Source organism: Mustela erminea, chromosome 14 (assembly GCF_009829155.1).
Source record: "Mustela erminea isolate mMusErm1 chromosome 14, mMusErm1.Pri, whole genome shotgun sequence".
In the NCBI taxonomy this organism is placed as follows: Eukaryota; Metazoa; Chordata; class Mammalia; order Carnivora; family Mustelidae; genus Mustela; species Mustela erminea.
This window is the reverse complement of record NC_045627.1, coordinates 40,578,887-40,602,320: the sequence shown is the minus strand read 5'-3', so window position 1 is coordinate 40,602,320 and position 23,434 is coordinate 40,578,887. Positions and strand designations below refer to the sequence as shown.

Below are 23,434 nucleotides of genomic sequence, written 5' to 3'. Positions count from 1 at the left end.
CTGAATATCACAGGCAGCCCAGACCAAAGCTCACCTCCTTCCTGTAGGCCTCACTGCTGTCCATATGGCAGCTTACGGACATCAAAGAAGATGGAAGAAATTATCTAAATTCACCAGGCTAGTCCCATTCCCTCCCTTGAACTGTAGAAGAGTCACTGATATCTCAATTACCTCTTCTGCAATACCTTTTTCCCTGTATGCTAGGATTTTGCAATGCTTAAAAAAGGGGGGGGGGGAGTGGGGGAGGGTACTGAACTAACAGATGGAGGATTAAGAACAAAAGACCTCCCTGACAGGGGGAACAAGAGCTAAAATGTTTGTATACCTACCATAATAGTACAGAGGAACAAAAATTGAACTTGTAAATAAAATTAAGTTGTTCTTCTGAAACGCCTGTCTAGCTACAGACAGGAAAAGGCCCAGCATGGTTTCTATGTATGTTATGCTGTTTCTAATAGAAAGGACACAATCAAGCCAAAACAAACATCTGTTAAACAGTTAAGTTTGTTAATGAAACAAAATTGCAGCTGGTTTTATCAAAGATCAAAAGTGAAGCAAATTAGAGAAAGGATGTCTGAACAAAGCTGGTTTCTAAAAAATAATGGCTAAAGAATTCTAAACCTACTTGTCAAATTAACACAAATCCTTCCTGGATTTTACTTGGACCACTGATTGGTATTTATTTTGTAGCTTTGTGAAGACCAGACTCACAGTTTAATAACGCTCTCTCTAGAGCTTTTGTCTCTATAGTTCATTTTGCAGATTTTTCAAAATACTACCTTTCATAAAGCAAAAAGTTATGCTCCCTGTTAATATTCTGTGACTTAAAAGGCTCACATATTAAAAAAAAAAAAAAAAAGAGTGTACAGTCTGCAGCTCCTGGAGACGGCTCTGGGAAAGCAGTCCGGGCCCAAACAGAAGCCTAGTAACAGATTAGCGCGTTATATCATTTTGCCCTACCTCCTCTTCTTATATGTACAAACACTCCTTCACCACCTGAAGACTGTGAGATAAGGGCACCTACACACAAATACAAACATGATTTTTTCACGGCCCTGTTAACTCAAAATGCTACAAACAAATTACATGGCTGACTCATTTGCTAACTTTGATTTAGTCAGCTAATTGATGTTTATGTACTCAGAAACATTAATAGATCTCAGAGATCAACGTACCTGAGAAGATGCAGACTCACGTCTGAAAGGCTGGCATAACTAGAGATGAACAGTTTCATCAAATCTACTGTAGTTTAATGTGCTAGCCAAGAAAACAGTCTGTAAACTAAACAAAAAGTCGTGGGCCTGACAATCAAAATTTGCCTTGCAATGACAGAATAATGACATTTTCTCATGTATCCTTTGTACACGATTAACGCACGAAGAAAATACAGAAAACCAAGGGACCGTCATTCTGAGAAACGTTAAAATGTTCTGCTTATTAAAATAAAGTCTGTAGAGAAAGAATGAATAAAAATCTTTGCCATTCCAAATACAATCTGAATGAATCAGCCAACAGCCCTTAACTGTTATGTAACTTCAAAGCTTTAAAACAAAGATTTTCTTGGTACTGCAAGTATATCAGGTTTGGCTCTCGTAAGCCAAACAGGTACATGGAATACAAAGGTAAATTCCTGAAAGCTGCCGAAAATACCCAGAATTAGTCAAAAACCCACACCCTTAGTTACAGTCCCTGACGCTCGGAGGAAATAATGACATGAGGAAATCAGAAAACAGACTGATCTACATATACATCTTCCAGGACAGCACCATGTGTTGTCTGTCGAAAAGGAAGCTCTGGTATCAAGTATGTCTACGATCCAGAGAGTTAAAAAGAATGTTTAAGACTCACTTTCGGGGGGCGCCTGGGTGGCTCAGTGGGTTAAAGCCTCTGCCTTCAGCTCAGGTCATGATCTCAGGGTCCTGGGATAGAGCCCCGCATCGGGCTCTCTGCTCAGCAGGGAGCCTTTCTTCCCCCCCCCCCCCCCCCCCCCCCGCTGCCTGCCTCTGCCTACTTGTGATTTCTGTCTGTCAAATAAATAAATTAAAAAAAAAAAAAAAAACAACTTTAAACTATAAGACTCACTTTCGGTCAAAACTCCTCTGACATAATGTTGCTCCTTCTACCTGAAGCCTACTTCATTAGACGTCTAGACAAGTCCCATCCTGATCAAAGCTCCAAAGTGGAACAAGCTGTCATGCCTCAGAGTCCAACAGAAAAGACTCATTCACTCTTCATTTTATCTTTCCCTTGACCCGACTAACTAGTCTGAGACAATCCAAGTGCTCTCTCAGTAATGCCTCAACAACTGGTATTATCTGCTCACAAAAGTCGTCCTCGGAGAGTCTGCTATGTGGAAAAACTACCGAAGCTTAATTATAGGAACAACATAAACTACAATATTTTTCCTTCCCGGACTCTGAAACAGCAGGTGTTTGATCCGTCTAGTCTGCCACACCGTAACAGGTTTCTATCTGACGTTACTCATTCTAAAACTGACTTTCATCCACACCGATTCCAAATTTCGGGTAACATGAAGGGTGTATTTTATAATGTTTAGGGCTCTCTCCCACTTTCAGCTGGATACACATAGCTAAGCAGGCTCTGAGAAACGTGACATCTGCAATACAAAGGACACCGATTCAAAGGAAAACTAAGAAGGTCAACAGAGAGGAGGACACTTGGACTCTATAATTAGCAGATAAAAAATACACACATTTCTGCCAAAAAGATCCAGAGTCTGAGACCATGAACAATTCCCCTAGGGCCGAGGGACTTCTGGAAGCATGCCACATCAAAGAACAATATAGACTAGTGAATGGTCCTTCACAAAGTACAGGCGATTGGAAAAGTCCCAGGGAAAGACAAGAAGGGTCTCTCTAGGGCAGGGATAATGGGACTGGAGAGGCGAGGACAAAGTGGAGAAAACCGAAGAAAGGGATCTAAAAATAAAGTTCTTTTATTTATGGCATTTACACAACACAAGAAAGTAATGTAGGATGTACACTAATCTTATGTTTACGGAAATATTTCATACTAATAACACTGCCAAAAGCCCTAATAAAATATCTCCCTAAAAGGGAGTGGGGACAAACAGAATAAACAACTGAACACGCCAGGACCACAAGTGATTTTTAACACCATTTTGTCTCTCAGCCTCATTTCAGATCATCCGTGTTCCTTTTTTTTTTTTTTTAATTTTATTTATTTTTTTGACACAGAGAGAGAGAGACAAGTAGGCAGAGAGGCAGGCAGAGAGAAAGGAAGCAGGCTCCCCGCTGAGCAGAGAGCCCAATGCGGGGCTCGATCCCAGAACCCTGAGTTCATGACCTGAGCCGAAGGCAGAGGCTTTAACCCACTGAGCCAACCAGGTGCTCCCCGTGTTCCTTTTTAAATTCATCTTTACTTTTTCCTTATGGAGAGTATCACTGTTTTTAGTTCTGTCTGAAGGCTTCTGCAAGATTCTCATACTTATTTCACTTCTTCAAGAAAAAAACATCAAAAGCCCTACCTGATATTATTAGAAGCATCTCCCCTTCCAACTACAGCAGCCTAAAATGAGAGTTCCCATGTTATGTACTGTACTGGAAACAACAATATTTGATACTTAATTCTATAGCCAAATATCGCCAATACAGTGAAAAACCAAGGAATCTGTTTAAAATTGAACTAAATGGATTCTGTAAAAATGCGAAAGCCCAAATATTCAAATGGAATCTTAGTGCTACAAAGTGTGTGGTGATAACTGAAGTCTCTCTTAGAATATTTGACTTTCCAAAGTCCTCATAATCTGACCTAATTGAGCTTTACCACTTTTAATGAGAAACACTAATACTATCCTTTAGGAGTTCCCTCACCAAGTCAAAGATAAAGTTTTATCTTCGGTGGCTTAATTCATTTCCATATCACCTCACCAAAGAGAGCTTTCTTAAATAAATACAAAGAAGTTATGCTAAGGAGCCAGTGTGGTAATATCCAATTTGAATTCTAGACTATCAGGAGATGTGCAATTACATTTCAGAAAGGAAGAAGCCCTTCTATTTTAACGTGCATTGTATTCCTCCTAGCAGCCATGCATAGGAATGATGATGATGTTAAATCTAATTAGACACAGATTTACTACTTTCCTTACTGCTTTCCCATATTGCTAATATTATAAATAGTACTTGCTTTAAAAATGGTAAGAAGCTCACCACAACTACCAGATTTAAAATGCCAGAAATCTATTTGTTGAGGGAAAGCTGCTTCTGAACACCTGAGGAAATGAAGAGATTCTTTTACTGTTAATGAAAAGCCACAACCGTTGACCAGTATACAGCCCAGCGGTAAAGATGTCTGGAGTCACACTGTCTCCTCAGCATCTTGGCTTCACCACTCAACAGTTCCATCAGTGATCTTGAGCAAATTACTTAGGCTTTGAGCCTCAGTTTTTCATGTACAAAATAAGAATAATAATCCTATGGCCCTCACAGTTACTGTGTAGGTCAAGGAGATAATAAATGTAAAGCACTTGGAATATTGCCAGCATTTAAGTGTTAAGAAATGTCAGTTATTATTTTTACCATTTTGGTTTTCATTTTCACAATTAAATGAAGCTACTCAGCAAAAGCTACTAGAGCCTTAACAGCTTCCCTGAGACACCTCAGTTGGCTAAACTGTGAGAAGACTCCATCTCTGTACAAACAGAGTCATTTATACCATAAACGTCCTTTCACAATACAAACACTACAGACTTCTGGCACATCAAGAACAACAATAATCTGCCCTTTGAATATAGTAGAGAAAAGTCCTATATACACGAAACCATAGTGCAACCAGTCTACATTCAGATCCACGTTCAGCGCCTATAAAGTAACAATAATCAAAAGCCAACAACTAGCACATTACACTTACGCTTTTAGTATAAGAAACAACAAATATTTTCTAGAGTACTAAAATATTCACATTGGCTGTTTGACATTTTGGATCCCTCTGAGAATCGGGTAAGATAAAAACAAGACAAACAAACAAAAAACCACAATAGACCCTAACCTCGGAAAAACGTGTGGATACAGATGACTTTATACTCGATTTCTGGGGATGTGTGACCCATCTATCTCAAGCTCATTCATGGGCCCAGGTTAAGAATTTCTATTACATTTACTTATAAGTCTACATGGTTGTAAACTATTTACCACTTGTAATCTCAAAGGGCAATATTACATTTTCAAGGAAAAATACTACTGCAATATATAATACAAACAATACAACTGCTTATGGTCAAATTGATTTGGTATGACTTTTATTAAGGTTTATTTGTTCTTTTCTAAGAATTAGCTTATGATTAAATCACTACACAATTGATCTCCAAATTCCATCAAGTAAAAATTTTAGGACACATTTTCTCTGGTTTCCTTGTTCGATGATGATGCTAACTGGACAATATAAAAAGATCAGCATCACAGAGCAGTAACAATTGCAGGCTAAGCAATAAATTACTCTGTTCTCAATCCTAGATACTTTCAGACGTGAATTTTCCTTTAGACTAAAAATACTTCCATACAGATGCTGCATGAAAAAAAAAGATAAGGTTAGCAAGAAAGGATGGGCAAGGTTAAAGAGAATAGAAAAGTGACTGTGGAAAATTTACAGAGATTTCTATTACAAGTAAAGATATCCCCTGGATCACAAAGTTATTGAAACATACTATTAAGGTGACTAAAGCTGCCTGAATTAGTCCATGTACTTGGTAATTATCAGACCTTAATATACCTCAGGGTAATGTACAGGTTTTAAAAACAAAGATACCCAAATCCACCAAGAAGTAGCTCTACATTCCGTTAAGGAATTTGCCCATGGTGTGTAAGTGTTTATAAAAATATTTAATGAGAAACAGAAGTGCTTAATGTGGCTCTGTCAGACACAGCAATTAGGATTTGAGTCACTCAATGTATTTTTTTGAAACAAATGTTATTAAAAAAAATTTTTCTCTGTAGGTTTACTTCTTCTTTTATGCCCATTTTCTCACAAAGAATTGAGGGTTGGTTACAAAACACAGATGCCACCAAAAGAGAAACTAATCTGAGGAAAACTAACAAAATAAAAATACAATTAAGAAGCAAATGCTAGGGTTTCGATTAATCTGTGGAAGGCAAATGACCTGGTCCTACCCAGTTTCTGGAGCTAGGATCCCATCAGCTTAAACAACTGAGGGAAGCAGAGACCATCTCAAGAGCTGGCAGTATCCAGAAGAGGAAAAACAAGCCATCAGCTGCACAACTTTTCTTAACACTTGTGTCTCCATCACTTCTAGAAATGTAGTCAACACATACAACCACTCTTTCTAAAAACAGTGAAGGCCTGAATATAAACAGTTTGTTCTACTTTGGTTTTAGTTTGGGAGGTAACTTCAGTAGCTTTGAAATGAAACAAAAATCTTACTCCAATACTTAAAATTGTTGTGGTCACTTAAAGAGAAATCTGTCACGTGTGTGTGTGTGTGTGTGTGTGTGTGTGTGTGTGTGCGCGCATTACAGAAATAACGTAAGACCCAGAGAAACAAAAGAGTATGAGAAAGATACAGTATGAGGCAAAATGAACATTCACTTTCTCCCACTGAGAAGTAGACAACAATAAATGACTTTAAATAGGCAAGATTTGGGTCACATATTAAAACAATTTCAGGGATGCCCAGGTTATGAGTATTAACAATTAGTCTACAAACATCTTCTCTGAAAATAGTAATTTAAAAATTTATTAATTATACCTCAATAAAGTGGAAAAAGTAAACTATAAATAATTTTAAATTTTAAAAGCAAAAAATACATGATAGCCTTTCTTTTTTTTTTTAAATATATATGGTCCTGCCTTGATGAAGGAGGATTTAATTTATCTATCCAGGTCCCTTCAAGTACTCACCAATTCGTTTAAAAAACAAATCACATAATCATCACATTGAATTCTTAATCGACCAGTGAGGAAGCTCTTATTTTTACACAGTAAAATAGTATAGAACAATTTATATCATAAACAATGCATACATTTTAAAATATGGAAGCCTGCTTTTAAGGCAGTTAACTTTATTCAACTTCACTTGGAACTTTTGTCCATACAAAATTTAACTGAAACTGTGCATGTCAGATAGGCAATATTTAGAATGTATTAACCTTCTCTTCACTTACCTGGTCCTTCTCATGGGGTAGAAGGCTGACAGGTGGTAGTGAGGATGGGAAAGCACTGGGATATTTGGGAGCCCCTTTGCCATCTAAGCTTCCGTAATTGACCCTGTACTGTGGTCCATCTTTCAGTAATCTCCCATTGTTCACTGCGCGTTTAGCCCCTAGTCGCAGCCGCTGCTGAAAGGCTGGGTTGTTGGTGGTGCTTGTGAGATCACTTTGACTTCTGAGATATTTCTCGATGTTCTTCAGTGAGGAGCCATTTGGTTCCTCAAGCCCTTCAATTGCTCTCCTTAAAAGTTTATTCCAATCCACATTGCGGAGATCATTACATGATCCCCTAGACCCCTTGGTTGACTTAGGAAAAGTGCCTGGTTTAACTGATGAAAAGCGCCCAGGGTTGTCTGGGTCCTTATAGGAGGCAAGGCCTTTGTTGGTGACTTTGAGAACTGAGCCATCCTGAACACTGAGTTCCAGCTGCTCAGAGACTGTCTTCTTATCCAACCCATGGGAAGTGCTGACTGCATGGCAGATTCTCTCTTCAGAGGGCCTTTGCTTTTGCTTTTTTATTTTTTGTATAGCTTCAAGAATCCACTCTGTATAAAGTGGGTTTGCAAGTTTTACCATGGTTGACAAATGACTTCTTCAATACCAAAGTTACCCATAGAGGTTCTCCTTGTATTTAACAGGACTTGAACATTTGAAAGTCATTTACGACTCAACAAATGGGCAGAATATTCCAGACCTTATTAAGCAAAACCTCACAAACATCCATCCTTAAGAGATTAAAAACAGGACACACAGGCAATGTTGATAGTTGTCTTATTTTACCAACAGGAAAGACTGCATTCTCCCGAAGAACATCTTTAACAAGGAAATCAAGACCTTAAAGGATAAAAAGGGGAAATAGCCTCTTAATAATGGAACTTCTAAAAATAAAAGACTCTTCTTACTTTTAAGATGCAAAAGGACCACAGAAGTAATGACAGGCAGGTAATTATGTAACAAAGCCACAGTGACTGTATTTCCTAACCAGAAATTGGGTCATAGTCTGAGAAGGAAATTTTTTTAGGATTTTCACTTGTTATTTATACAAAGTCATTTATGGGGCATTTAAAAGATCACACCTATGTTATTTACTTAATGGATTAACCTTTATTGAAATTAATAAAATTACAGTGGTTCAAGATATATGTCTATCATAAACATAAAACCAACCTCAAAGAGTAAGTCTATAACACAAAAACTCTGATGAAACTACAATGACCCTTGAACAATGCAGGGGATTATCAAAAAAAATCTATGTATAACTTCTGACTCCCCCAAAACTTAACCACTAATAGCCTACTGTTAACTGGAAAACTTACCAACAATATTAAATAGTTAATACGTTTGTATATTATATGTACTATACACTGTATTTTTACAATAACGTAACCCTGAGAAAAGAGAATATAAGAAAATCACAAGGACAAGAAAATACATTTACAGTACTCTATTTGTCCAAAAAAAAAAAGAAAAATCAAAGTGTAAGTGGATCCACACAGTTCAAACCCATGTTGTTCAAGGGTCAACTGTACATTAACCTTAGTTCAAGAAATCTTAAACTTGGGGGGAAAAAAGGGCAAAAATCCTGATTCTTCTACTTCAGCTAGATATTGTATTTCCCAAGTTTCAAATGTAAGAAAATTTCCCAACTAGCCACTTCTACAGAATCATACCTCTCATCCCTTTGCAAAGGGTCTATGACACTCTCTAATCCACAGGCTGGAAAACTCAAACTAGTATGGTAACATAACCCTTCATCTTTTAAGTAACATACTATTCTAGGTATCTTAATACCTGCCCAATACAAGGACGGTTCACACAAATCTGATTCCAGGTAAACAGTTGCTCCCTGAAAGCCTCTGGTGTGCACCAAAACCACCCTACATCTCTAATCTGTATTGAACCTGCGACAAAGTGCCCTGGCCCGGGAGTTGGGTCAGATCCGGTCTCTAATCTTGCCTTCCACTGGTAATATTCACATCTGAACTCTTTTTATAGTTTCAAGTTTACAGAGTATGCTCACATGTAATTTGTCATTTAATCTGCAAGACATCTCTATGAGCAAACTGAGGTTCAGGGGAAGATGGAACTCACTCATGGTAACAGTCTATAGTCTATAGCCTAAACTTAAGGCTAAACTGCCATTATGCTAAAATCTAAGTCCTGTGCTATCTTCACCTGAGCCACAACTTCTTCTGAAATCAGACTAATGGTATGAACACCTGCTCTATCAACATCTATCGAAGAAACCCTGGTTAATGACACATTTCAGTCACCTTACCTGTAGGGCAATAATAGTAAATCCCTCACTGGAGTGCTGAGAGAATTAAGTGAATATGCCATCTAATATTCAACATATAGTAGCTATCATCACTTCCCATTAAAGCAACTGTCTGTACAGTTTGAAAAATGCCTCATTAAAAAAACTAAATGTATGTCTGGTTATTTATTTAACCTATCTACAAGGGAAAAATAACACCTTTCCTCAAAGCTAGCCAGATACAATGACAAACGTAACATTTGCTCTGTTGCTGAAAAACTGGGCCACTGAACTACACTTGCTCAGTCAGCCTGAAAGAGGCAGTTTAAAAAGGATTGTCCTCTCTTTGCAGTCAGTAAACTGTATGTTCACTTCATTTTTTTTCCCCTCGGGATTCAGAAACTTGGGGCTAAAGGGACTGAAGAGGTCAGCCCATCTAATCTCTAGTTATCTAGTAAAAGATTCCTCATTCAATAACCCCAACAAATGGGCCATCAAATCTTAAAATACTTCCAGTGACAGAGAAATTTATTACTTTTTGAGACAGTTCATACCACTACTGGACAGCTCTAACTGTCATAATATATTCCTTGCTCACAAGACCCAAAATCTATCTTCCTAAAACTTCTACCCTCTAGTCTTGGTCTCCCTAAAACAATCCCAAGAAATTCTTACTAATTCTTTAATGTAACAGGCCTTCAAATATTTGAAAATAAGAATCTTTTGAAAACCACTAAAACTGAACTTCCCCTACCTCCCGCCCCACTTTAGACCACTCTTATTCCAGTTTCTTAACACTTGCACATCACGTGGTTGCCAAGCACTTCCTTCTTTTCGTTGCTCACTAGTTTGGCTAATGTCCATCTTAAATCTGGCAGTCCAGGCATTATCCAAGCATAAATGTAATCTTAACAGCCTTGCCACACAACTGACTCATGCTAAGCATACAGTCCAAATAAAAATCCCAGCTCTTCTTTCAAAAATGCAGTCAAGCTGAGTCTTTCCATTCTCTTCCTTGCGCAAATATAAATGCTGGGATTTAAAATTTATTACGGTTCAAGTTCATTTTGTTGGTTTGAGTCTATCTTCCAATCTGTTAGATCTTTTTGAATCTTGATTCTGTCATCTATGTCATCTGCAAATCTAGTAAGTGCTCCCCTCTGTCATTATATAAACCACTAAAAAAAAAAATGTTAGACTTGGAATATGGTGTGTTTAGGAATAAAACCACTGGCTTTCATAGTGCAACTACTTTCAAGATAGAACATGGGAATCACTGTGTGTTAAGTTTAGAATAGGACACATCTTTCCAAAGTAAAACGGTCTGGGACAAATTTTCATTAGAAGACATTTCACTATGTTCATGTAATTATTTCACCTTTTATTGTTTACTCAGGATGAATCCACTCATTTAATTTGATTGCACAAAATACAACTGCAGGAAGCAGGAGGAGAGGTCACAGAAAAGTATCCAATATCGCAAAGGTGCTCTCAGGCATTTTGGTTACACAAGTAAATGAACATACCTTAAAACAAAAACTAGTAAAAACTCAAAATATACCTTCATGACAAGGTATTACCACTATCTTTACACATAATCAACAGAATCATGCATATCCATTTAACAACACATTTCAGTAAGACTGACATTCTGTATCTTAAAAATATAAAATAAGGGAAAATACCAGAATTGGAACTCCAAATGTATTAACAGTCCATGACAAAAAAGAAGATTGTCCAGATCTTCAAGCAAATCTGCCAAAGGAAAAAAAGTAAATGTTAATCTGGGCATAAAGACATCCTTCCAATTCAGGAACCATCTATGGATCTTCACAACTATCCAATACAAACAACTACAATGAGTTTATTAGCACTTTACTCTTGGTGCTATATTAACTCTTTCCTACCACTTAAGGGTATTTAAAAAAATGGTTCAGGACAGGAAATGAAACCCCACAGCCATGCTTAAAGAGAAAAATTTTGCTCTTAAGACCATATGTGTTTTCCAAATTTTAAAAATCAGGTCGTGATAGGAGCACCTGGGTGGCTCAGTCGGTTAAGTATCCAACTCGATCTCAGCTCTGGTTCTGATCTCAAGATTGTGAGTTCAAGCCCCACACTGGGCGTGGAGCCTAATCCAAAATAAAATAAGGTAAAATAAAACCAGGCTGTGACAAAGTCTAAGAAAGAATCTCACCACGGGGGGGGGGGGGGGGGGGGGGGGGAGAATCTTGGTACTGCTCAAAAAGCCAGGCAGGTATAACATTTTGTCTGAAAACAAAAAAGTCAAATGTTGTTTGAAACTCAGTTATTAACTTTCCAGAAAACGTTCACGATTTGTCCCAAAGGTCACCTTTCATCTATGTACTGACTGGACAATCAACAAGATACGGCCAATACCTGCACCTAAGAGAAGACTGTACCAGTTTCCACAAGAATAAGTATATACTGGCACACATCACACTTCAGACAATAGTGATCATTTTCACTTCAAAGACAAAAAATAAATTTAAAACAACAATGTGAATAATTACATTGGATCTTACATACAAAACAACGAAGCAACCTTAGATCCTCCTCCTCCCCTCCCCCAGCGCGACAGACACACACCCCACTCCTCAATTTAATCTCAAAATTAGCTCTCATCTGACACCAACCAACAGAGTTAATTAGGCAGAAGCAGATGTAACTCAGCAGCTCTATGCTACAACCAGAATCAGTGTTAAAGCATACACACACACACACACACACACACACACACACACAGAGCTAGGAGAGGAACAAAATCAGTAGTCGCTTATCTATAGCCAATTCTCAACTGAACACATGTATATTATCCACTTTGTGTATTATCCACTGCAAATTTTTTTAATCTTAGGCGGTTTTGTTACTGACATCCCACTGCCCCACTGTAAATTGGTATACAGTAAGAGAATAGATTGAAAACCAATTTAATTTTAGTCTAAGCAGTATCTAACTAGAAAGACAAGTCTACAGGAAAAGATGCGTAATTTATTCAAAAGCCAGAAAGAAAGGCTTTTTTCCCCCTGATTTGGAATTATCCACACCACCTCTCTTTTTCAGAGCACTAGGATTTGTTTCACATGCAGACAGGACATTCTATCAGAAGTACAACCCTAAAAATCATTATCCTTTTTTCATTTTTTTCAGTAAAATGGAAGTTGGACTAAAAGGCTATCAAAAAGGGAATGAATCATTCCAAATTAATTCTGGGGACTCATGCAACATCAAATTAAATTATTCTATTTTCTAAGGTTTTGAATCACTTTATTTTTAACTACAAAATAATATCAGTAAATTATATGGTTGTATGGATGTATTTACATCATTCATTACAAACTATTTGAAAGAGATCTAGAGAAATGCTTAGTCCAACACGCGCTTTTGGCTTCATTAGTATTATATAAATATCAACACTATTCAGAAATATTCATGTCAGCATAAGAGGAGTCAAAATACCCTGGATCATAAATATTATGTGAAACCTCCTCGATGCTTTCACTAAAGCTGTGTGTTGTTTCAAAATCAATGTCATAACACTTGAGTCATATCACAGATGAGCCAAAAACAGTGGTTAAAAAAAATAAGGATTAACAATAGAGTTTACTCTTTTGTCATCCTGGGTTTTACTTGCTAACAGTTATTTTTAGCTTTCCCACTTTTATATGCTCCTGGATTTTTTCACAGCCTATTATGTAACTGAGTGAGGATCCACACATCTTAACAGTATCTTCTGAAACAGAACATACACTACTTAAGGGAAGAGACCTTAACTTTTTTCCTTGTCTAACCACTCAGCACAGGCTATCTGCATACCTGCTCAAAGCAGTGTCCAAAGTTAACAAATATCTGCTGTCTGACATCAAACATCATCCCATTTGTTAACTCAAATCCTGGATATATCTATTTCCCCAAAAATTAATGCTCGAGGCCCCGAATATATGAACTGGAAGGAGAGGATACAAATACTAACCAAAGAACAACCAACAACATTTAGCAAGACATTCCCTGTATGCAGCCTTATGGTAGGTGGTAGAAGCGTAAGAAGCAATTCAGAAACAAAGCACTGTTTGATAGTTCTTCGAAAAGCTAAAAAGGAAATTGCCATAAGACCCTACAATTCAAGCGGACACCTGCGTGGCTCAGTGGATTAAAGCCTCTGTCTTCAGCTCAGGTCATGATCCCAGGGTTCTGGGATCGAGCTCCACATCAGGCTCTCCGCTCAGCAGGGAGCCTGCTTCCCACCCCCCTCTGCCTGCCTCTCTGCCTACTTGTGATCTGTCAATAAATAAAATCTTAAAAAAAAAAAAAAAGACCCTACAATTCAACATGTAGGTTTATACCCTGATGAACTGAAAACAGATACTCTAGTAAGTATACATACACACCTGTTCATAACAACATTATTCTCAATAGTCAGAAAGTGGACACAGACCAGAATGTCCATCGACAGCTGAAAGCAAACTGGGTGAAGGGTATTAAGAAGGGCATGCAATGGCATGGACACTGGGTGTTATACACAACTGAATCACTGAACTCTACCTCTGAAACTAATCATACAGCATATGTTAATTAACTGAATTTAAATAAAATAAAAAAATTTTAAAAGAAAATTAAAAAAAAAAACAGTTGAATAGATTAACAAAAGATGATACATCCATGCAGTGGAATATTATTCAGTCATAAAAAGAAAAACACTGATATATGCTATAGTATGGATGAACCTTAAAAATATGTTGCAAAAGAAGCCAGACACAAAAAGTCACATATGGTTTAATTCCATTTATATGAAACATCCAGAACAGATAGATTGGTGGGGCCTGGGGAGTGGAGGGATGAAGAGAAACTGCTTAACGGGAAAGGGATTTTATCTTAGATTGATGAAAATATTTTGGAGCTAGAGTTGGTGGTCACACAACACCAGGATTTACTAAATACAACTGAACTGTTCACTTTAAATGGTTAAATTTATGTTATGCAAATTTCACCTCAGTAAGTCATTTAAAAAAAAAGAGCACTAACTATAATACCAACCATTTTCTGACACCTACTGCGGGCCAGACACTTCACATACACTGTCAGTACACACACATAGATATCAATAAACCTTTTTTTTTTTTTTAAGATTTTATTTATTTATTTGACAGAGAGAGATCACAAGTAGGCAGAGAGGCAGGCAGAGAGAGAGAGGAGGAAGCAGGCTCCCTGCAGAGCAGAGAGCCTGATGCGGGACTCGATCCCAGGACCCTGAGATCATGACCTGAGCCGAAGGCAGCAGCTTAACCCACTGAGCCACCCAGGCGCCCGGTATCAGTAAACCTTAAAACAACTCTGTAAGGTAGCACTGTTGCCTGATCTTGCAAAAGTAAAACTGAGACATGACTTGGTCAAGGCTTCAGACCACTAAGTCTGAAGAATTTACTTCCAATGCTAAAACCTCAAGTCTTTCCTATGTCTCCACTGGCTTTCAAATAAGAATCCTTGGACATCTTGTGAGAAAGTGCCTCAAGTTATCACCTGCATTACGTTCAACACTAAGGTCACATTAAGTCCTTGCACCCAACAAAGGAGCTCCATTTTAATTGTCCCATTCATACTAGGCTTCTGAAGAGTCACTTCACAGAAAGGGTTCCTTCAACTACAGCAGGGAAAAAGTCTGGAAACCACTGTGACTCTCCCTTGCCGAGTGGGCAGAATACCCCTTGGGTGGGTGGGACGTAAACTGGACCTTGAAATTGGGACAACCGCCCAGTTTCGTAATCCAAATGAAATGAAAATTTAAGTCCGCCCTACATCTCTTTGTCTTACAGGAAGCTTTTAGCTATCTTAATATTTTAGCATTCATTTCCCATTTTGTATTATGCTTATTTGTATACTGACCTCATCTCCCTTACTAGAACCGTGAAATTCTTAAGAGCAGGATTCAGGTCTGATTTCACCTTTGTATGCCCCTAGATTTCCCAGAACCACTACGTGAACATAAGAGGGGTGCCGTGCCTATCTGCTAGATGGCCACATCAGGGAACAAATGAAGGGAATCTAGCAGAGGGCACAGGAGCTAAGAATGAACTGCCAAAAAAAAAAAAAAAAAAGGACACCAAGTCCATATGCATGTGTTGAAGAGAAGAAAGAAATGAAGTTGGATGTAACAAAAACCAGGCTGAGGCGTGTGAACGTGACAGATGAATAGGAAGCCAATGCAGAAGTAGACACAATACAGCACAGTGAAGTGCACCCACGCACGTGCACAAATTTGTTCAATCTCTGAATCTCTCTGGCAATAGTATCCATCCAGTGTAAGTTGGAGGGAAGGATGACTGAACAAACAAAAGCAACCAGGACTTCATCTTTCCCAAGATCAATCTTGTTCAACTTATATTTATGAGCCTAACTCAGCAGCAAGCCCAGAGTAGGCACTCAATAAATGTTAATTGAATTGAATATTTAATTCCCCATTTTGGGGGAATAATACTAAATTCTTTCTCACTACTCATTAACATCGAGAGTTTTCAATTCACAAGCTAATAATGTTTTCCAAGGATTTCTAAGAGGCTAAATCACCATGAAAATTATCATTTCAACTAATACATATTATATTAATTGGAAGTTTAATTTTTCATGTCATGCTTCCTAGTTGACAATATCCTTGTTATGTCATTAAACTGTAATTGTGTAAATCTGCTTCAACAAACAATAACTGAACCATCAATAAACTATTATGACTTCCATAATCCTTAGCAAAGATTAGTTTCAACATCATCATCACAAATTAGTAGAGACATGCCCCAAATCTCCTGGTGAAGCCCAAGAATTAGGTTTGCGAAGTCATCCCTACATTTACGTGCTCAATAGTTTCAGTCTCTAAACTTTAATCACACTGTTAGGAACCTCACAGGAAATTTGATCCCTTGTAAAACAGAGGATTTTAGAGACAAGATGAAAAGTCATTTGAAGTCATCAGGCCTTTGGAGCCAGGGTACACTGATTAATAATGATGATATTATAACTAAGCACTCTCACTTAAGAAATAATCAACTAAATTTAGAATGTCTTTTTTTGGCATTCAAAAATTCCTATTCAACCCTAGATTTCTTCCTAATTATAAATTAGCTTTAATCAGGTTTTAATGATAAAGACTGAGAACAATGTATTGAGAAAAAAATCTGACACCTGAATTTTTAAAAGATTTTGAAAATACAGATCATATAAGAATTCTGTATTAGTTTTATTACAGATACCTTCAAAAAGGATAGCCTGTAGAGCCTGAAAACCAATTAGGGTTCCCCTTTGAGAACCTCAAGAAAACTACAGATCTAGGGGCACCTAGGTGGCTCAGTCGGTTAAGCCACTGCCTTCAGGTCATGTTATGATCCCAGGGTCCTGGGATGGAGACCCGAGCTGGGCTCCCTGCTCCGCGGAGAGCCTGTTTCTCCCTCTCCCTCTGCCTGTCTCTGTCAAATAAATAAATAAAATCTTAAGAAAAAAAAAATCCTATAGATCTATTTTTAAAAATGAACACATGTACATATAGTCATTTGTATACAATCTCAAGGGTTTACAGGACCTCTTTCACCTATACCAAGACCCCTTAAGGCCCACTAACTACTCCACTTACTTTAATATACAGAGAGGTCAATAATTTATTGAGTTTCAAAGTAACTATCTCTACATGTGCCTTTTTTTTTTTTTTTAATTCTATGAGAAGGCACCTGGGTGGCTCAGTGGGTTAAGCCTCTGCCTTCCGGCTCAGGTCAAGATCTCAGGGTCCTGGGATGGAGTTGCACAGCAGGCTCTCTGCACGGCAGGGAGCCTGCTTGTTCCGCGCTCTCTCTCTCTCTCTCTGCCTGCCCACTTGTAATCTCTCTCTGTGAAATAAATAAAATCTTGAAAAAAATTTTAAAATAAAAATAAAGATTCTATGTGAGAGAGAGCACAAGCGGTGGGCGGGGCCAGGGTGGGGGGAGTAGAGGAAGAAGCAGACTCGCCAGGGAGTCTAAGTGACCCTGGGGCTTGATCCCAGGACCCTGAGATCTGAGCAGAAGGCAGACACTTAACCAACGGAGCCACCTGGGCACCCCTCTGTATGCTTTCATGAGGGCATGTTACATTTTAAGTAAGAGTCACTCTCATTGGTTTGGGATATTATCATTTAGAGGTCTGAAATCTTATTCAACAAGGAGGTGTGCCATGATGGGACATTATCTAAAGAGTTCAGGGATCAAGTCCCCACTCTGCCAGCTATCTAAGCTGTGGGATACTGGACATGTTAATCACTCTAAGTCTCTGTTTTGTCCTTTGTGAAAAAGATTAAACACCCCTGTTTGGCAGAACTGTTAAGAGGAATAACTGAGATAACAAATAGAGAACCAACGATGGTGGCAGACACATAGCAGGAACACAATAAAATACTAGCTCATAAAGGGAAAAAGGGCAATACAGTCAGCTGGAGACCCGTAAAATCTAATCTGGCTGAACTTCTGTCTATATGACCATTTTCTCCTAAGAGACAGGGGAAGTCAGCACCTGGCCCTTAGTTATAGTTGTGGACAAGTAAAAATTCAAGACAGCGCACAGAAGTGAACAAAGGCAAAAACAGATTTGTAATGGCAAGGATAGGGTCAAGAACAGTGTATTTTACTCATAATCATACATCTTTTAAGGTCAATAAAGCTTTTAGAAGATAATACCACATAAGAGAATATATTCTTGACCTGAGGGTAGGAAAAGAGTCTTAAAACAAGACACAAAAAGCACTAACCATAAAGAAAAGACCAATAAATTTGACTCCATTAAAATTAAGAACTTCTGTTCATTAAAAGACACCATAAAGTAAGTGAAAAGGCAAGTCACAGGATGGAAGTAGGCATTTGCAACATACACACATGACAAAATAAATAAAAACTTCAAAACACCAATAAAAGACACAAGGCCCAATTTAAAAAATAGGTAAGTAAGGGGCAGACTTGAACAGGAATTTTTACAAATGAGGAAATCCAAACAGTCAATTAATATATGGAAAGCTATTCAACCTGATTACTAACCAGTTAAATGCAAAGTTTACCAGATTGGCTTATTTGAAAAGCCACCAAATCTGAGATGTGAAGAGGACAAGAAGCACTGGAATTCTCATATATCACAGAAGGGAGTGTGGTCTGGTACAACACTTTGGAAACCAGCTTGACCAGTCAGTACCTAGTCAAGTTGAAGACAAGCATACCTCATGACTAGAGCAACCATACAACTCATCATCCAAACACTTTTGAGCACTAATGTTGTATTAATAATTACACTGAGAAACAGGCATAAGTTAAGATAAATAGTCACTGTACCCATGAATTAGCAATTATTCCGAGGTATGTATCTTAGAGAAACATATGTACGTGTGTAACCAGATGACAGGGACAGGAACACTCACAGCAGCTCTGTTCACAATTTCCCCAAACTGGGAACAACTCAAATATCCAACAACAGTAGAATGGATAATTAAAAAAAAAAAAAAAAAAAAAATTTGTGCAAGATTGTAAGTCTTACGAAAAAGTGCTTAAAGGTGCTTTGGAAATGAGAATTAAAACATCTTAAGGGAAGAAAAAGATCCCTTCAACACACTTCTTCCATCCATGCACTATTACCATTTCGCAAGCAAGGAATGATCACTATAGCTCCCACATCCCCATGAAACAATTTCCTTTCTGCTCACTTTATACAAATAAAAGCAAGTATATGCATGTGGAAAACTGAAGGTATTTTGTAGAAAACGATCTAAGAGACTGAAAAAGTCACCTGTTAGGAATCCTGGCATTTAATAAAGCCAGATCAGTTGGTTAACTAGTATGTAAAAATTCATCAAGTTTTTTGAAGTACATTAAAATTACTTATTAAACTCCTCAGCTACCCTTCCACACTCACCCTATTTTACCATTCATTCGTGTTATGCCTTACACCTGACAGTTTCAATCCTATCTTCACAAGAAGTGCATAAGATAAACATTTGGTGTAAGGGCAATGACTGAACACCCACTCTACTCAGAGGCCTGGGTATGGCTGGTAGGTAAACTTCCACTCTCAACCGTTCATTGTGGTAAGTTCCTTCTTTAACGTTACCACCTTCTGCTATCTTCTGCCTTTTTTTAAAGTCATCATTTCACCTCCCCAACCTTCAACCCTAAGTAGAGGGTCTCAGATAAAAATCTTACCGTTTACTGAAACGTGCAGTATTTTCCTATTCCTCTTAAAAACATAAAAAGATTGCCCCAATTCATTTTAATGCATACGTGAAGAATTAACAGGTAAGAATGGAATGAATGGAGTGTATTACTTCAGGACTATCCCACAAAATCCAGGATACACAAGTAAGACAGAAAGAATGTACTTTACTCCCAATTATACCAAAATAATAATAATGGTAACTTTTTTGGAGCACACTATCCCAACGTTAATTAATTCCCATTTGCTACTTTCATTCCCCATCCATATACAGAAGGGTCTTTATAATACTCCACTTTTTATTTCTTAGTACCTCCACCCCAAACATACTTGACACTTTGTTCACTGGTTCTCTTATTTTCCACATCTGTAACTCTTTATTACTATTCTCTCACAACCTTTGTCCAATGCTCTGTTTATCACATCCCAGTACCTTCTCCCAATTGCAGGGCTTAAACAACTTCATGGGGCACAGGAAACCATTTGTAACCTAGTCCCTTCTCTTCCTTTGCCCCTAGTCTCCCACAACTTCCTGCACTCTACCTATACCAAAATACTTACAAATTCAAAAAGACACAATGTCCTTTCCCAAGGTAATACTGGAGCTTCCCTTGAGACAGACACCCTGCCCCACCTTCAAGATTCCAGCTCAAGTCTGTCAACAACCTGGCCTCCCAAACCAACACCTTTCTTTGCCCTATCCCTACTCCTGGTGCAGTGCCCCAAATCACATGCACCGAGAGCCACTGCCCAGCCCCACCATTTTTTTTTCCCACAACTGCCACCTTTTCTCAGCCCCCTGAATCACCCATCCCCGTAAGATCTTCCGCTATAGATATTAAGCAAGTTCTGCTCTGCTGTCTGATCATCGTTCAAAACTCTCCCAAGAATATCCATGTCACTCTTCCATGTTTTTTTCAAGGCTTCATAGACCCCATACATCCTTTATAATTCCAATGCCGGTTTATCCAGATACCTGCTTCCCACCACAGCAACTGTATACTTGCTCCTCACATTCCAATACTCTCCGCAATCCAGTATCTACTCTGCACTGCTCTCCATACCACTCCATATCCACCACACCCAAACCTATTCTTACTGTCCCCAGATAACTGCAATCCCACCTTTCTGCATCCTTTCACTTGCCTTCACATACCCCTGGGTTCCCCTACCACATCTCCAATGTTGCACCTCTCCCTACCCTCACTTTGCCCCTGCTTGCACACCTCCAGTTTCCCCTCGCACCCACCCCCTCACCGTCTTTCTAGACACTAACTGGCCCCCCACCGTTCCTACCAGGTCACTCCCACTCAGAAAACCCCTCCAAACCCCCGCCTTCCAACCACCCGAGCCCCGCCCCCACCCCGGAATCGCCCCGCCCCCTCCACATCGAGCCCCGCCCCTTGCCCTGGAGGCCCTGCTGAGGGGCGGGGCCTGTCCCTCCTCCCTTTTCCCCCGCCCCCTACCGTCACGCTCAGGGGCAGCCTGACCCCGAGCGGCCCCGCGGTGACCCTCGCGCAGAGGCCTGTGGGAGGGGCGTCACAAGCCCCCGATCCCCCCCCACCTTCCGCCCCCCTCCCGCCCAGTCTCCTCCCCCTGGGAATGCGCGGGGTGGGTGACAGACCTGGCCGCGCGCCACCGCCACGGCGCCTGCCGGGGGCGCTGCCGCTGCCTGAGAAAGAACACGCGGCTGCCGCCTGGAGGAGGTGCCGTCGCCTCCGCCACCGCTGCCGCCGCCGCCAGGGGTAGGAGCTAAGCCGCCGCCATTTTGTGTCCCCCTGTTGTTGTCGTTGACATGAATCCGACATGACACTGATTACAGCCCAATGGAGTCTCATTAAACCCGAGCCGCGGCCCCGCCCCGGCGCTGCTCCATTGGACGAGACCACAGACACTTATGGCCACCCGTTGGCCTGCGGGTCTGTCCGTCACCCACACACTAGCCACTCTGCAGCCCATTGGGGCAGGTTCCTGCCGGTCATCTCGCCTCCGCATAGACACACCCCTCGACCCATCATTCCCCCCCTCCGGAACCACCCTGGGGGTGGGTCCACTGCCAGTACCAATCAACAGACTGCGGGGCCCGCCTCTTCTGGGCACCTATTGGTCCAGCTCTTTTTCTCTCTCCCAGACACCGCGCCACCTCTACTTCCACCTACCCGCCCCCTCTACCTCTAGAAATGGATTGGGTGTACTCGCAGGAAAGGCGCTTGGCCTTATTGGTTGCATACAACGCCAATCAGAGGGCCTTTTCCCTCTCCCCTCCCCCACTCAACCCCAAATCCCCTAGCCCGCAGCTAAAGTTTGTGTGAGAGCTGATCGCTGGCGGCGGCCGCAGGATTTAGGGGTGGGCGCGGGCGGGCGCGCGCGGGCGGGCACGCGAAGTTAAAATTCGAGGTTCTCAGTCGCCAGCTCCCGCGGTGGAGCGCGCGGACGGGCGCGCCGCCCGGAGCGTTCCATCCCGCCCCCTCCTCCACCCTCTCCCGTCCCGTCCCGGGCGACTACTCGCCCGCCCCCTGGCTCGCATCCTTACCCCCCACACACCCCTACCCTGCAAGCCCCAGGCCGGGTGCAGCCAGAACGATGTCGCTGCATCCTCCTCGCCATCCCATGCCGAAGGGGAGCAAGCCCCCTACCCGCCGGGCGTGCACCCCCCGGCTCCACACTCGCCCGTGTCTGCAAGCACGTGCACCGTTCGCCGCTGCCTCCAGCCACCCCGGTCCCCGGCTAACCTCGCCTGCAGCCCGGCCAATCGCTTGCTGCCCTTTGTTGCTGCAGCCCGGGTCTCCCCGCTGCCTTCCTCAGCCTCCGCCTCGTCCTTTGCCAGCCGCCCGGGTCCGCAGCGCCGCGCTCCCCCCGCCCGGGACCCACCGCCGCCGCCTCCTTCTCCTCCTCCGCCTCCTCCTCCTCGGCTCCGGGCTGCAGCGCACAGAGCCCGAGGCAGCGCCGCCCAGCCCCGCTCCCCCCGCGCCGCCAGCTAGCCCGCCCGGCCCGGCCGGGGGCGCAGCCTGGACCCCGCCCGCCCCAGTCCCCGCCCCGGGGGTACCTGCCTCCGCCCTGGGGGGCTCCGCTCGCCGCCCTCGGGGGAGGGCGGGGATGCCGGTGTCCGCGGGAGGATGGGGAAGCCTGGGCCGTTTGGGGCGGGGAGTGTGCCCGCCAGGGTTGGGACCGAGAGGTGCGGTCCTCGCCAACGCGCCCCCCCTCCCGCCGCTGTGGGCCCCAAACTTCGTCCTCCACCCGGGCCTTACACCCTCGGGTGATCGCGGCAGTTTGGGGGTAGGAGATGCCTCGGGAGCTGTGTCTACCCTGATCAGGAGGAAGAGGGAGCAGTGACATTCAGCGACCGCGGACAGGGCACGGCGGCAGCATCCTTGGGTGGGAGTGGGGATGTCAGATGCGGGCAGGAGGGGGAAAACTGCCCCCCTCAAGATGCTTTCTCCCGGCCTGCGGTGAGCTGGAGAGCTCAGAGCTTCGTTCTGAGTGCTTTCTTGGGCGGTGCAGCCGGATGGCAGAGGTGCTGGGGCGGGGGGAGTGGGGGAAAGACCGCTGGGGGGCCCTTCCCCCCTCTCCTCTAGCCAGCGCTCGAAGGAAGGCTGATGGTGAAGTTCGGTTTTCCAGGCTTCCCCTGGGCCCCCCGAGTTCCTGAGGCCCACATGAGGGAGGCTGGGGCTCCTCTGGCCGCCCAGGCGAGGCCACTCTGACGCTGCCCACATGCCTCCCTGCGCCCTCCAGACTCTGAAAAGAGCGTCCC

At 41.6% G+C, this 23,434-nt stretch overlaps 1 protein-coding gene across 5 annotated transcripts in view; it reads right to left on the bottom strand.

Annotated features, from left to right (window-relative positions):
• KAT6B (lysine acetyltransferase 6B) overlaps window positions 1-22,999 on the bottom strand; it is a 188,144-nt gene extending 165,145 nt beyond the window's left edge. The window contains exons 1-3 of one of the 5 annotated variants that reach the window (XM_032313871.1): window positions 22,730-22,999; window positions 11,145-11,214; window positions 7,158-8,036 (exon numbers count right to left, since the gene is read on the bottom strand). In XM_032313871.1, coding sequence (XP_032169762.1) covers window positions 7,158-7,778 — 621 coding nt within the window. In that variant the 5' untranslated portion in view covers window positions 7,779-8,036; window positions 11,145-11,214; window positions 22,730-22,999. Of the gene's footprint in view, window positions 1-7,157; window positions 8,037-11,144; window positions 11,215-21,307; window positions 21,825-22,415; window positions 22,527-22,729 lie in introns of those variants that run through there. The other 4 variants (XM_032313870.1, XM_032313869.1, XM_032313872.1 and 1 more) reach the window with 4 other exon arrangements.
• Between the last annotated feature and the right edge of the window lie 435 nt (window positions 23,000-23,434).